At 46.3% G+C, this 12437-nt stretch overlaps 3 protein-coding genes across 4 annotated transcripts; 1 reads left to right on the top strand and 2 right to left on the bottom strand.

Moving 5' to 3' along the window:
- Positions 1-3494: 3494 nt before the first annotated feature.
- On the bottom strand, positions 3495-5180 carry LOC9662835 (pentatricopeptide repeat-containing protein At4g02750). Its single transcript, XM_024660984.1, has one exon. It carries the CDS (start codon positions 5178-5180, stop codon positions 3495-3497), a length of 1686 nt encoding a protein of 561 aa, XP_024516752.1.
- A 99-nt stretch (positions 5181-5279) lies between these two features.
- On the bottom strand, positions 5280-7448 carry LOC112341208 (pentatricopeptide repeat-containing protein At4g02750-like). The gene has a single exon (XM_024660983.1). The coding sequence runs from the start codon at positions 7446-7448 to the stop codon at positions 5280-5282; it is 2169 nt and encodes a 722-aa protein (XP_024516751.1).
- A 180-nt stretch (positions 7449-7628) lies between these two features.
- Positions 7629-12425, top strand: LOC112341193 (enhancer of mRNA-decapping protein 4-like). 2 transcript variants are annotated; one of them, XM_024660910.1, is made up of 14 exons: positions 7629-7750; positions 7814-8654; positions 8710-8759; positions 8824-8977; positions 9033-9245; positions 9293-9412; positions 9464-10046; positions 10100-10761; positions 10811-11176; positions 11234-11350; positions 11405-11575; positions 11636-11764; positions 11840-11968; positions 12022-12425. In XM_024660910.1, the coding sequence occupies exons 2-14, from the start codon at positions 7833-7835 to the stop codon at positions 12328-12330; spliced, it is 3825 nt and encodes a 1274-aa protein (XP_024516678.1). In that variant the 5' UTR covers positions 7629-7750; positions 7814-7832; the 3' UTR covers positions 12331-12425. The 2 variants fall into 2 exon arrangements, with proteins under 2 accessions (XP_024516678.1, XP_024516677.1); XM_024660909.1 differs by having other exon boundaries at positions 11825-11968.
- The last annotated feature ends 12 nt before the right edge of the window (positions 12426-12437 follow it).

Raw genomic sequence — 12437 nt, 5'->3', positions numbered from 1 at the left:
AAGCCTTTAGACTTGTGATAATGCTCATAGAAAAATTATATCTTAATATTGTATCATCAACATTAAAAGACTGGTAATTCTTACAAAATCTATAAAGCATTTTTGTTAATCCTAAAAAAATTCCTAAATAAACTTTGGATCAAAGTCACGTTCTCAGTTCACAAGGTGGCCAAGGCTTTTTTCTACGCTTTCATGGTATTCCAAATGACATCGTTTCAAATAGAGGCTCCAAGTTCGTTGGAAATTCTTGGAGAAGCCTGGGAACAACGCTCAGTTTCAGCAGTGCTAGTCTGACACTCAAATTGAGCACACAAATCAAACATTTGAGACACCACTATAGGCTTTCTGCAAGGATAAACCAACTTCATGGCTGTGATGGCTTCTACATGCTGAGTATGCTTACAATACAAGACACCACTTATGGCACCATATGTGGCACTTCATGGCCAAGATGTCCTAGGACTTTTCAACTTCTGACCATCAGCTTCCCCAGCAGTTGATGATCACCTCTAAGCAATATAAGCAATGCATTCCAGGGTGCAACAACGCTTAGAAGTAGCCCAGACGAGGATGAAGTATTATGTGGACAAACATCGGACGTTTAGAGAGTGGGTGTATGTAAGGTTAAGACCTGAGCACCACACATTGAGGAGCAAGGCATTGTCTCAATCAAAACTGCACCCACACTTCTTTGAAGAATAGATCAACAAAGTGGCCTATAAATTGTGTTTCCCACCCTTCACAACGTGTTGCATATACCGAGCTTAAAGCTCAGAAGGGTCTGCTTCCAAGTCAGCTTGAGATTCCAGCTCTGTCTCTGGCCACATGCAACAGAGGTTACTCCTCCCAAACCAGGTCATGGACTGAGACAATTGAGTACTCTGAAACAAGACATCTCCTGTTTAGGGACCAAAATGTTCAATGAGGGAAGTTATGTTTACTTTATTCTCTTTGCTCTATCTCTCCCAATTCTCCCTTCCTTTTTATTGGTATGGCCATTTTTGTTGTACATTCTTCCTTTCAGTTGTATAGCAACTCTTATCCGTTTATGGACAATGAAAGTCAAAATACATTTTGGATTGAATCTTGAGGAATAACTTTCCCCAATATCCTTTTTTCAGTCTCTATCAAGTCCCTTTCTATCCACAACTATGTTTGTTAACACTGTCTCTGGGTCAAGGCCCACAAGCCCGACCACTATGTCCCAATGACCTCTAGAACTTCTTTGTTGTATGACTATATCATTGGTCACCACACAAGTGGATTGCTCCTCTTTCTATCCATAGTTTGCGACTTTAAGACAACATTTCATAACACTGTGGCCCTATGCAAGTTTCATGGGTATTGTTCCCATTTGCCTTTAGATGCCCTAAATAGGTGGCTAGAGCGAGATTCTGATGAGCCATGCCAAGTATCCAAGTAGGTAGTGCTACCCACTAGACTAGGAGCATTGATTATTTGATCTCCCAGGGGAGTTAGAATCGACTTTTGAACACTTCATTAAACTACCTCATTTAATTGTCCATATTCACTCTAGCCTTGGACTTCTCAATGGTTATATCATCATAGCCTTCTTAGGCTACACTAGCTTTTCCTAGCCAAACTATTTCCACTAAAGTCCAACCCCCACACTCTTCTTACTATATTTTTGGAACCCCCTACAGCCCCCCTTGGAGAACAATTGCTTTGGGCTTTCACCCAACAATTTATATTAGTATTCAAACTTGGACTTAGAGCTTGGACCTCGAACTCAGATCTTGGACTTGGACTCGAACCTTGGATCTCGAACTCGAATCTCGGACTCGAACTCAATTTTGGACTCGAACTCAATTTCAGTCTCAGTCTCAATTCTATCTTGGACTCCATCTTGGACTCTATCTCAAGTTCATTTCAAACTCTATCTTAGATCCATCTCAGACTCTACCTCGGACTCCTTCTTGGGTTCATCTCAAACTCCATCTCAGACTCCATCTCAAGTCCATCTTAGATTCCATCTTGGGTCCATTTCGGACTTCATCTTGGACTCCTTCTAGGGTCCATCTTGAATTCGATTTTGGACTCTATTTTGGGTCCATCTCAGGTCCCATTTTAGATTCTGTTTCGGGTGCATTTTGGACTCCTTCTCAGACTCTATCTCGAGTCCATCTCAAGTGCCTTTTTTGGAGACTCACTTATTACTTGCTTCGTGCTCATTCCCTAAGCATTTTGTTAGGAGTTCTATCCTCACTTTCGACTATCCAAATCGAAATTTTTTAGTCCAAATGTGTTACATTTGTTTGGCTTTTGCTTCGGCCACTACTATGTGGCACCCTTTTAGCTCCATTTTGGAGCTTAGGGATTTGTGTCTCACATTACATACTTGCCGAAGAAACAAAAGTTAACAGTTGTGACCAAAAAAGCACTAACTAAGCACTTTATTATAATATATAATGTTATGACAAGATAAGAAGCTCCCACTCAATACTTGATTATGGTGATAGTGCTTCTTGTCCCACTACTCCATAGATCACTCATGAATTTCATCTTCACATGATATTGTAAATGCAAAAGATGAGTTTTAGAATATTTATCTCACATAAACATTGTATAATTGCTTGTGTGAAACCTATGGTGCATACTTGCTGATGTACAACCCTTGAGATTTGCAATGACATCGTATTATTTGGGATGATATGGTATCAGTCTTGTGTGGTAGTTTGACAAAAATATGACTAACTAACTAGTTATAACTAACTTATAACTAACTATAACTGGTTAACTGGTTAACTAACTAGTTGGTTAGTTATAACTAACCAAAAACTATGACAAAAACTATAACAAAAATGTTATACACATAATCACATTTTGATTGCCTATATAACAATCGAAAATTTATTGTGTGCATAACATTTTTGTATGCAACTCAAAACAAAAAAAATAAATTCACACATGTGTAAATATATAATGCTTTCACACACAATTATATATTTATTGCCATACTATGGCTGTGCACCAAATTAGATTTTGATATTTACAAACTGCCCCTCCACACAAATGATATTGAATACTTTGAAGTAAGCTTGAATCACATGCGATGGTTGAAACTGTATGAGCTGCTTAAACTTGAGCATTTGAATGGCAAAACGACATCCATGCTAATTGCTAGTGCCCAACATCACCATCACAACGTTTTGGAGCTCTACTATGATCTTGGATAGAATCTATCCACTTTCGTTGCACATCTGGTTAGCGAGACCTTGAGTTTCTATATCGATCCATGAGGATCATGCCAATCCTTTTCCACTGAGCTGCACTTGCGAGATGAGGATTTATCACTGACGTGATCAAAGAGGATGTGTACCTGTCGAGTAAAGCTCGAGAGATTGCTCCAAGGAATGCAGCGATGTTCTATGGATGAACCTCTTGGTGCATGTACAATCCATGCAGACAAACACATTGCCAAACAGTTCGGCACTTAGATCCAATAGTACATCCGTTTGTGTCAATCTTTAAGCTCATCCAAAAGGGAATGAATTGCTAGCAAGTATCGTATATGTTACTTGGTTTCCTGGGTCCAAACAAAGGACCTCCGTAGCTGCCCAGCTTCCATGGTCGCCATCACAGTGGAGCTTGGAGGCTCCAAGAACACACGACCACTCCAAGATCCTGGGAACTAACGGCATGCTACTCAAGAGTTCTTGCGCCTCGCGCAAATGACCAGCCCGGCCAAGTGCGTCAACCATGCAAGAATAGTGCTGCTCGGTGTGCTCCACACCATAGTCAGCTACCATGGAGGTAAAAAGTGACCGGGCATCGTAGAGTTTTCCCCGCCGTGCGCACGTAGCGAGCACTAGGACGAAGCAAATCCCATCCGCAAGCTCGGCCGCCATCTTCAATTTAGAAAAGATATCCTGTACGCGTTCGAGGTGGCCGACGCTTGCGTAAGAGTGTAACACAACCGTCCAGGAGATGGTGTCACGCTCAGGCATTGTGTGAAAGAAGAGCTCGGTCGATCCTGGGAGGCCTCTTTGTGCGTAGCAATTGAGCATAGTGTTCCATGTCACGAGATCTCGCTCGATCATGTCATGGAAGAAGAATTTCTTTGTAAGAGGTTGGCGGCGGGCTTGGATGTGAGCTGTGAGCATGTAGGTGCATGATCCAGCATCTCGCTCAGGCATCTCATTGAAAACTTTGATGGTGCTTGCATAATCGCTAATTCTCATGTTGCCACCAAGAAGAGCTTTCCACGACACTAAGTCTTTTGCAGGCATTTGAGCGAATGTGCATGTTGCAGACTCAATATGCCCGGCTAAGGCATATGCTGCAAGAACGATATTCCATGACACTAAGTCTAAGCGAGAAATAGTTTCTAGAAACAAAAGAGCGTCCCCTAAGCTTTTACATCGCGTATACGACTCAAGCATAATGTTACACGAGACGATGTTACGCACAGGCATCCTATCGTACAGGGTTTTCATCTCCCAAAAGCGCCCAGACCGGGCATACGCAGTAAGCATTGCGTTTGCTGAAACTATATCGTGTTTCGGCATTGATTCAAACGTTTTCAATGACTGATGAAATTTTCCAGCCTCAACGAACATCGAAAGAAGGGCCGTCCAGGAGACAATACTTTGCTGAGGCATGATAGCAAACAGTGTTTCCGCTTTATCAAATTGCCTGTTCGAGGCATATGCTGTGAGCAATGTTGTGTACGACACAAGATCCCTCTCAGGCATCAAACAAAAACAATCTATAGACTCCTCTAAAAGGTGTCGGTTGACCAAAAATTTTAGAAAAACGTTCATGGTGATTAAGTCCCTCTCTGGCATTGTCTCATACGCTCTTTTTGCCTGAGAAAACTCCCCAACACGGGCATATGTACTAAGCATGCTGTTCCAAGTGAAAAGATCTCTTTCCGGGATTTCTTCGAACGCAAGCGTAGCTTTCTCTAGGAGACCTCGGAGGGAATACGCAGCTAGCAGGGTGTTCCACGTAGCAATGTTTCTTTGTGGCATGGAATGAAAGATCTCTTCGGCCTCTGCGAGGTGTCCCTTTTGAGAATAGGAGCAAAGGATACAATTCCAGGAGATGAGGTTCTTGAACGGCATCTGGTTGAAGAATTTCCTGGCATCGTCCACGGATCCATTCTTCTCGCAAGCTGCGAGAAGGGCATTCCAAGAAACTGGGCTCCAAGCGGGCATAGAATCGAATGCGTACTTTGCCTCCTCGAGGCATCCTCTGCGAGCGCAAGAAGAAAGGAGTACGTTCCACTCGAAGAGCGTTCTCGGTTGTGAATCCATTCAAATGTGGACCGTTGATTGACCAGCTTTAAATGTCGACCATTGGATTGCCGCCAAAATTCGCAAGCTTGCTGGATCAAGATCGCGATGCAAGCCACAACCATTGAGCAGTGCCGACCACGCATTCACGCCCGGCTTGCAAGGCATGGCTTGGAATAATCTTTGGGCTTCTTCCAGCCGCCCAGCTCTTGCCAGAAGGTCGATCACGCAGTGGTAATGCAAAGAGCTAAAGATCTCACTGCTGGAGAGATCATCAAAATTTCTTGCAAAGAGCTCCAATCCCCGAGAGACAAATCCCGCTTGGCTGCAAACGGAGAGAATGGTGACAAACACCGATTGATCCGGCTTCAAACCTTCGAGGTACATCTCGTATAAAGCTTGCAACGCGAGCAAGTTCTTGCTGTTGTGAGCAAGAGCTTGCATGTAAACAGCCCACAAATCCACAGTGCGGTGGGAAACTCGATCGAAAACCTGTCGCGAGAGATCGCACTGGCCGAATTTTCCCAGCATGTCGACGAGAGCACAGCCAACTTTTGTATCCCAGGGAAGTCCCGAGCTCACAAACTTGTAGTAGATCTCGAGGCCATTGGCTAGATCCGTGACACTCGCACAGGCCTCGAGAGCGCTCGCGAAGTTGAGCTCGTCCGGAAGTATTCCTGAGAAGCACAAGTCTCGGAAGAAATCGATAGCGTCGCTGCTTCGTCCATTTCGAGAGTAGGCATTCATCATCGCGCTCCATGACTGTGAGTCCCAAGCCGGCATTGTGTCAAAGAAGAGCTTTGTTTCCTCGATTGTTCCAAAACTTCCATACGCGGAGATCATTGCATTATTGCTCACTTGGTTCCGGTGTGGCATACTGTCGAATAAGTTTCGGGCGCTCTTTACATACCCGTTTTGGGCATAGGCCGATATCAGGGTGTTCCACGAAACAACGTCGTGGTGTGGCGTCCGTGTGAGAAAAAAATTCCAGGCTTGATCAAAGAAAACCTTCTCTTTGGATTCAACGTAAGCCAGAAGTAAGGAGTTGCACGACAGAATATCTTTCTCGGGCATCTCGTCAAACAGCTTCTTTGCTTTCGCAGCATGCCCCTTGCGGGCATATCCGGCGAGAAGTGTGTTCCACGAGACTATGGCTCGCTTCGGCATGGACGCAAACAATAGTTCCGCTTTCTCAAGGTTCTCATCCTGGCAATAAGAAGCCAGCATTGCATCACAAGCATAAACATCGTAGACAGGCATGCTATTAAACATCTCTTCGGCGATGTTTGGATACCCAAGATGGGCATATTTCGTGAGAAGGATGGTCCACGAGACCGTGTCGTGCTCGGGCATAAGTCTTTCGAAGATCGTCCTCGCTACTCCAATCTCATTGCTGTGAACGTAAAAAGTAAGGAGGCAATTATACGAGAGAATTTCTCGAGCGGGCATTTGCTCAAATATCGCCTGTGCCTCAGCACAGTTTGCATGATCACTGGATGCGTAAGCTCCCACCATGATGTTCCACGATGCCAAGTTCCTTTCTGGCATGGATTCAAAGATGTCTCGAGCTTTTTCTATCTGGCCGTGCTTCACACAAGCTTGCATGACGATGTTGTAGCACACAAGATCCGTTGCTGGAACCGAACTAAATAGAACAATGGCTTGATCAAGATCTTCGTCTACGTGAGCTTGAATAACGATTGCCCAGGAGACTATGTCTGCCACGGGCATTCTCTCCAGAGTCTCGGTAACAAGTAGCATATGCCCCGTCCGGGCATATGCGTGAAGCATCACATTCCACGTAAAGATGTCCTTGCATGGTATGTTTTCAAAGAACTTCGTAAGAGATTCGATTTTATCATAGTAAGAAATGGCAGCTAAGACCGTTGTGTATGAGACAGTGTTGGGATTCGGCATCGTTTCAAGAATCTCTTTGGCTTTCTCAATATGCCCATTCTGGGCATATCCTGTGAGAAGAATGTTCCAGCTGAAATTGTTGGGATTGCGGATATTGTTAAAGGCGAGTTGCGCAGATTCCAAGCTTGCACACCTTCCGTACATGCCCACCACAAGGTTGCAAAGGAAGCGTTCGTCTCGGCGCTCGCTCTCGAGGATTTTTTTGTGGAGAGATTTTGCCAAAGAGAGGCTCTTGCAATCCTTGACGAGATTTGTAAAGTTCGCATCTAGCATGGATATTTCTATCCTATGTTCCACATTTATGAGTTGAACTAAATAACGCCGCAAACGTAAGAAAGATGCCTACAAATCGGGAATATCAAAGTCATGATATTTGCCGTACGCGGTACTAGCAGGATCCGACGGCCAGGCGCGTTCCACTTTTGAAGGGTACGGAAGTCCTTGCGTGATCCGGCTATGGCGACAATGGGTATCCAAGGAGCGAGATTTTAGGGTTAGGGCCAGCTTCATCGCTTGCTGCTTCCAAGCTGGACGCCGCCCGGGGCCGCGGAGCTCTGTGATCCGCTCGATCATCGGTAAGCATTGCGGCATTCTTCCAGTGCGCGCGTTGATTCTACTCGCCTCGGCTGTGATTCTAGGATTCTAGCGACTGAAGAGATGGGGACGGGCGCTCCTCAAAACTTTGACATCCAGAATTTCTTCAAGAGCTCATCGCCGTCACCGGCTTCCAGCACAGGTTCTCCGTATCATCCTTACCCCTTCCCTCCACAGAGCACTTATCCTCCTCCAGTATCGTCCTCGCCAGCGCCTTCTTTCCCATTCCCAGCGCCATACTCTTTCATGCATTATCCCGCCCAGGACGCTCGCCCAGCTCCTCCTTTCATCCAGCCTCAAGCTCCTTTCAGCCAATCGATTGTCTCTCCACTGCCCCAACAATCTTCCTCACAGCCATCCGTGTCGAGCCCGCCCTTGGATGGAGCAAGGCTTATGGCTCTCCTCACCACACAGTCCACGGGAGATCTTCGCAGCGAAGCTCCTCTCTTGAGCCATCCATCGTCCTTGGAGCTTCCACCAGCTGCTGTGACTACTACCACTACTGTTACTTCTTCCTCGTCTTCCAATACAGCTCCCAGTGCCATTGAAACCTCCGAGGCTCCTCCAGCGATAGCTCCAGCCTTGCCTTCGGCTCCTCCCGTGAGTAGTTTGGCTCCGCAAAGCAGGATCTCGGGAAAAGCAGCAAAGGGACGATTCTTGTCTGGAGAGCGAGCGGTGTATGATATCGACAATCGGGGTGATACAGAAGAACAGCCTCAGCTCGAAGTTTCTACGATCACTGTTTATAGCTCCGAGCCTGCGTTGGTGGTGGGACGTCAGATTGCCGTGAACAAGAGCTACATCTGCTATGGTCTCCGAGCTGGAAAAATTCGTATTCTAAACATTAACACTGGGACACGTAACCTCTTCGCAGGCCATACCCAAGTAAGTTTTCTCTTGTTTTTCTAGAGGCCGGACTGACGCTTTCGTCGATTTGCAGAGGGTACTGGATATGACTTTTTTGTCTAGTGATACTCATGTTCTAGCAAGGTATTTATGGCGATCTTCTATTCGCATGATGGTGACTGAATGTTTCTTTTGGTGGTTGTTTTAGTTCAAGCATCGAAGGGCGGGTTTTTGCTCGGAGGATAGTGGAAGATGTTGGTGAAGATGGGAAGAACTTACCGACCGAGCAGATTCTAGCAGCAATCCATTTTGTTGGGGACTGGGAATCTGCTCAACCACGCGTGTGTTGGCACTCACGCCAGGTTAGTATCCTTTCATGTTTGAGAAACGCGGCTAAAAGTGATCCCAATTGTGCAGGACTTTTTGATAGTGGGCATTGGAAAGTATGTTTTGACTATAGACCTCTCTAGGTTCAGAAATACAACGTTTTCAGCTGAAGAGCCGATACAGTGCAACGTGAAAACCCCCATTGATGGGGTTCGTGTCGTCGGCAACCATGAGGACGAAGTCACTGGCCTCGCTGTCTATCCCGGAAGTCATCGTTTTGCTTCTTCGTCCAAAGATGGAACGGTTTGTGTTCAGGACGTTGTTATTCTTGTTCCCATCCAAATTTTCAGGTTCGTATTTGGGGCGATAATCAACCGATTGTACTCAATCCCCACGGCACACTGACCGTCAATTCGGTTGCATTTTTGAGCTCTCCTCGACGTCAAGACCAAGTTGTCCTGCTAACTGCGGTATGTCTCGAACTAATGAGATAAGTTTTTTTAATGATCCTGTGTTTGTAGGGACCACTGAACAAGGACCTGAAGCTTTGGGCTCCTATTGATGCGGTGAATTGGAAATGCATACAAACTTTGGAGCTGAAAAGCTCTCTCGAAAAGAAGGTTGAGGAAGCCTTCTTCAACCAGATGATAATAGTTCCTCGCGCCAACCTGATTTTGCTAGCAAACGCAAAGAGGAATGCTATCTACGCGATACACGTCGAGATGGGAACAACGGCGTCTTTGGCCCGGATGGACTATTTAGCAGAGTTTTCTGTCAAAATGCCGATTCTGAGCTTTACGGCTACCAGCGACAGTCAACTGGATGGTGACGGGGCCATGCAAGTATACTGCGTCCAGACGCAGGCTATTCAGCAATACTCGCTGAGCTTGTTTATGTGCCTTCCTCCAGCAGAAGGGAAACCAGATTCGGTACTTGATTCCGGTTTCTCAGCAAGCATTCAGGCAACGTCACCAATGCATACTCCAAAACCGAGCATCGACAAGGATTTCGCTGCTACGACTACGGAGAAAGGCAAGGGACACGTCGATAGTAAGCCCAAGGATAGTTATAGTCAGGTGGCAGCTGCGGTGCCTTCCGACGCTGGTACGTAGCTTTTATTTCGACATGTGGTGATCGACTGACTATTGTTATTTCAGATCAAATCGATAAAGCTGTTTTATCGGATGCCGTCTTGGACGTGACAGAGCCTGCGAAGAGGAGTGAGGAAATTGATGAGAAGGAAGACAAAAAGGAAGGTGTAAAGCCGTCAAAGCAGCCACATTTGATTACGCCATCAGAGTTGATGTCAATGGTTGCTCGTTCGAAGACTGAAGTTCCCTTGAAAGCTGGAACGACAGGGGATGAAGAATTTGATGCAAGAGCTGGTGGCGATGACGAAGGTACATATGAGGCAAGGGTTTCTACTGCGCGAGGCTTCATTGAGAATACTGATGAGATCATCGACGCGCTGGAGAGCGGCAATCCGGAACTTGAAGCTGAAGCAGATGCTCTCATTCAGAAGTTCTCGCAACCATCGATGCAGCCATCCTTTTCCGAACGGACAGATGAGGCCGAACTCCCCGACGGAAGAAGTGTGGGAATGCCTGTTGAGGATCTAGGCGACCTGAAAGAAGTCTCCAAAATCTCGGAAGGAAATGCTGCATCAGCTTCTCAGTCTCCAGCGGTTTTAAAAGGCAAGAAAAACAAGAACAAGGCTGTTGCGCCCGCAGTACAAGTTCCGTCATCAAGTGCTGTTCTTCCTGAGGCGGAAACGAACGGGATTTCTCCTTCTGATAGTCTGCAAGACACTCTTAACCAGGTTTGAGGCTTTTGTTTGTCATTCAATCTTCTTAAGTTTGTATTTTCAGCTCTTGGCGATGCATAAGGATTTGCAGAAGCAGCTGTCGGTCATGATAACTGTGCCTATGACTAAAGAGGTGAAGCGCATGGAGACATCTCTGGGGCAACGGCTGGAAAAGATTTTGAAAGCGAATGTGGACGCGATGTATGCAAAGCTACAGGAAGAAAGCGTCAAACGAGAGAAAGCCGAGCGTGAGCGGTCTCAGCAGCTGACAACCACGCTGACAAACTGCATAAACTCAACGAAGGAGGTGCCGACGGCAATGGAGCGTATTTTAAAGAAGGAACTGGCCGCCGTCGGGCCTGCCGTTGCTAAGCTGCTTTCTCAATCAGTTGAGAAGGCAATAGCGACTGCTTTGGCTGAATCCTCACAGGTTTGTCCCCCTAAGCTTTTAGTTCCAACGTGCTTCTCACCTTTGCTTTGTGTGTAGAACTTGAGTGAGAAAGCTGTAGCAAATGTGGAGAAGGCAGTCACAACGAAGCTGGATGCATCTGTGGCCCGTCACTTGCAATCTCAATTCCAGACTACTGCCAAGCAGGCATTACAGGTGCTGTATTCTTTTGAATGTGATGTTTTTTTCATTTAGCACTTGTGCGAGCAGGATGCAATGCGGACCTGTTTCGAAGGATCCGTTGTCCCAAGTTTCGAGCGCTCATGTAGAGCTATGTTTGAACAAGTTGATGGAGCTTTCCAGAAAGGAATGGCTGAGCACACTAGCCATGCACAGCAGCAAGCTTCCGCATCCCATAATGCTCTAGCATCGAGCCTTCAGGTCTAAAACCGGCTTCTCATTTCTGTATGTTCTTACGCCCTGCCCTGTTACTGTTTTCAGGACTCGGTGAATAGCCTGGCTCAAACACTCAAGTCTGAGTTGGCTGATGGCCAGAGAAAGCTTGCTGCTCTTGCGGAAACTCGCTATCAGTTCCCTCTCAAACAAGCCAGCGGGACGCTCCCTGATAAGGTGATCGTTTCTCTACGTTAACAGACGCTTTCTCGGTAACTAAGTTGCGATATCTTACAGGTGCTCTCTTTGCAGCATGTCGAAGAGACGCTGGATCCCACGAAAGAGCTCAGCAGGCTACTATCTCAAGGGAAGCTGGAGGAAGCTTTCAACAAGGCTCTCTCACTCAGCGACGTCTCGGTCGTGTCGTGGCTTTGCAACCAGGTACTCTTTTCCATTCGATCTCTTCCATGGAAAATGAGACACTTTCGCTCCAGGTGGATCCCGCGACAGTCTTCTCGTCCGCGACACCTCCACTGAGCCAAGGGGTGCTGCTCTCGCTCGTCCAGCAACTGGGCTGTGATCTCGGCAAAGACACCGCTCGCAAGCTAACTTGGATCCAAGGAGCATCAGTGGCATTGAATCCAAGCGATCCAGTTCTAGCGCCACACATGAGAGCGTTCCTGGACCAGCTCTACCAGAACCTCCATCGCCAAGTGATGATCACACCCGCTACCGGCGAGCTCGCAAACTCTCTCCGGCTCGTCATCCACGTCGTGAACTCTCTCCTCTCTTCGTGCAAGTAAGTATTACGTAAAGCTGTGCTAACTAACTGTAATGTGTATAGTTAGCTAAAGTCTGTTATCGCCTTTAATGTAAACGCTTTTAACTCTGTATAAAACCCTAAGCTTCC

Source organism: Selaginella moellendorffii, unplaced genomic scaffold (assembly GCF_000143415.4).
Source record: "Selaginella moellendorffii unplaced genomic scaffold, v1.0 SELMOscaffold_79, whole genome shotgun sequence".
Lineage (NCBI taxonomy): Eukaryota > Viridiplantae > Streptophyta > Lycopodiopsida > Selaginellales > Selaginellaceae > Selaginella > Selaginella moellendorffii.
Note: the sequence above shows the minus strand (reverse complement) of the source record. Positions and strands in the feature narration are given on the sequence as shown.

Excerpts from the sequence above, each read along its gene's own strand:
- LOC112341193 (XM_024660909.1), top strand. The coding sequence starts at position 7,833 with ATGGGGACGGGCGCTCCTCAAAACTTTGACATCCAGAATTTCTTCAAG. Across the intron at positions 8,655-8,709 it reads TCTTCGCAGGCCATACCCAA|AGGGTACTGGATATGACTTT; the intron begins GTAAGTTTTCTC and ends GTCGATTTGCAG. Across the intron at positions 10,047-10,099 it reads TGCGGTGCCTTCCGACGCTG|ATCAAATCGATAAAGCTGTT; the intron begins GTACGTAGCTTT and ends TTGTTATTTCAG.
- LOC9662835 (XM_024660984.1), bottom strand. The coding sequence starts at position 5,180 with ATGCCCGCTTGGAGCCCAGTTTCTTGGAATGCCCTTCTCGCAGCTTGC.
- LOC112341208 (XM_024660983.1), bottom strand. The coding sequence starts at position 7,448 with ATGCTAGATGCGAACTTTACAAATCTCGTCAAGGATTGCAAGAGCCTC.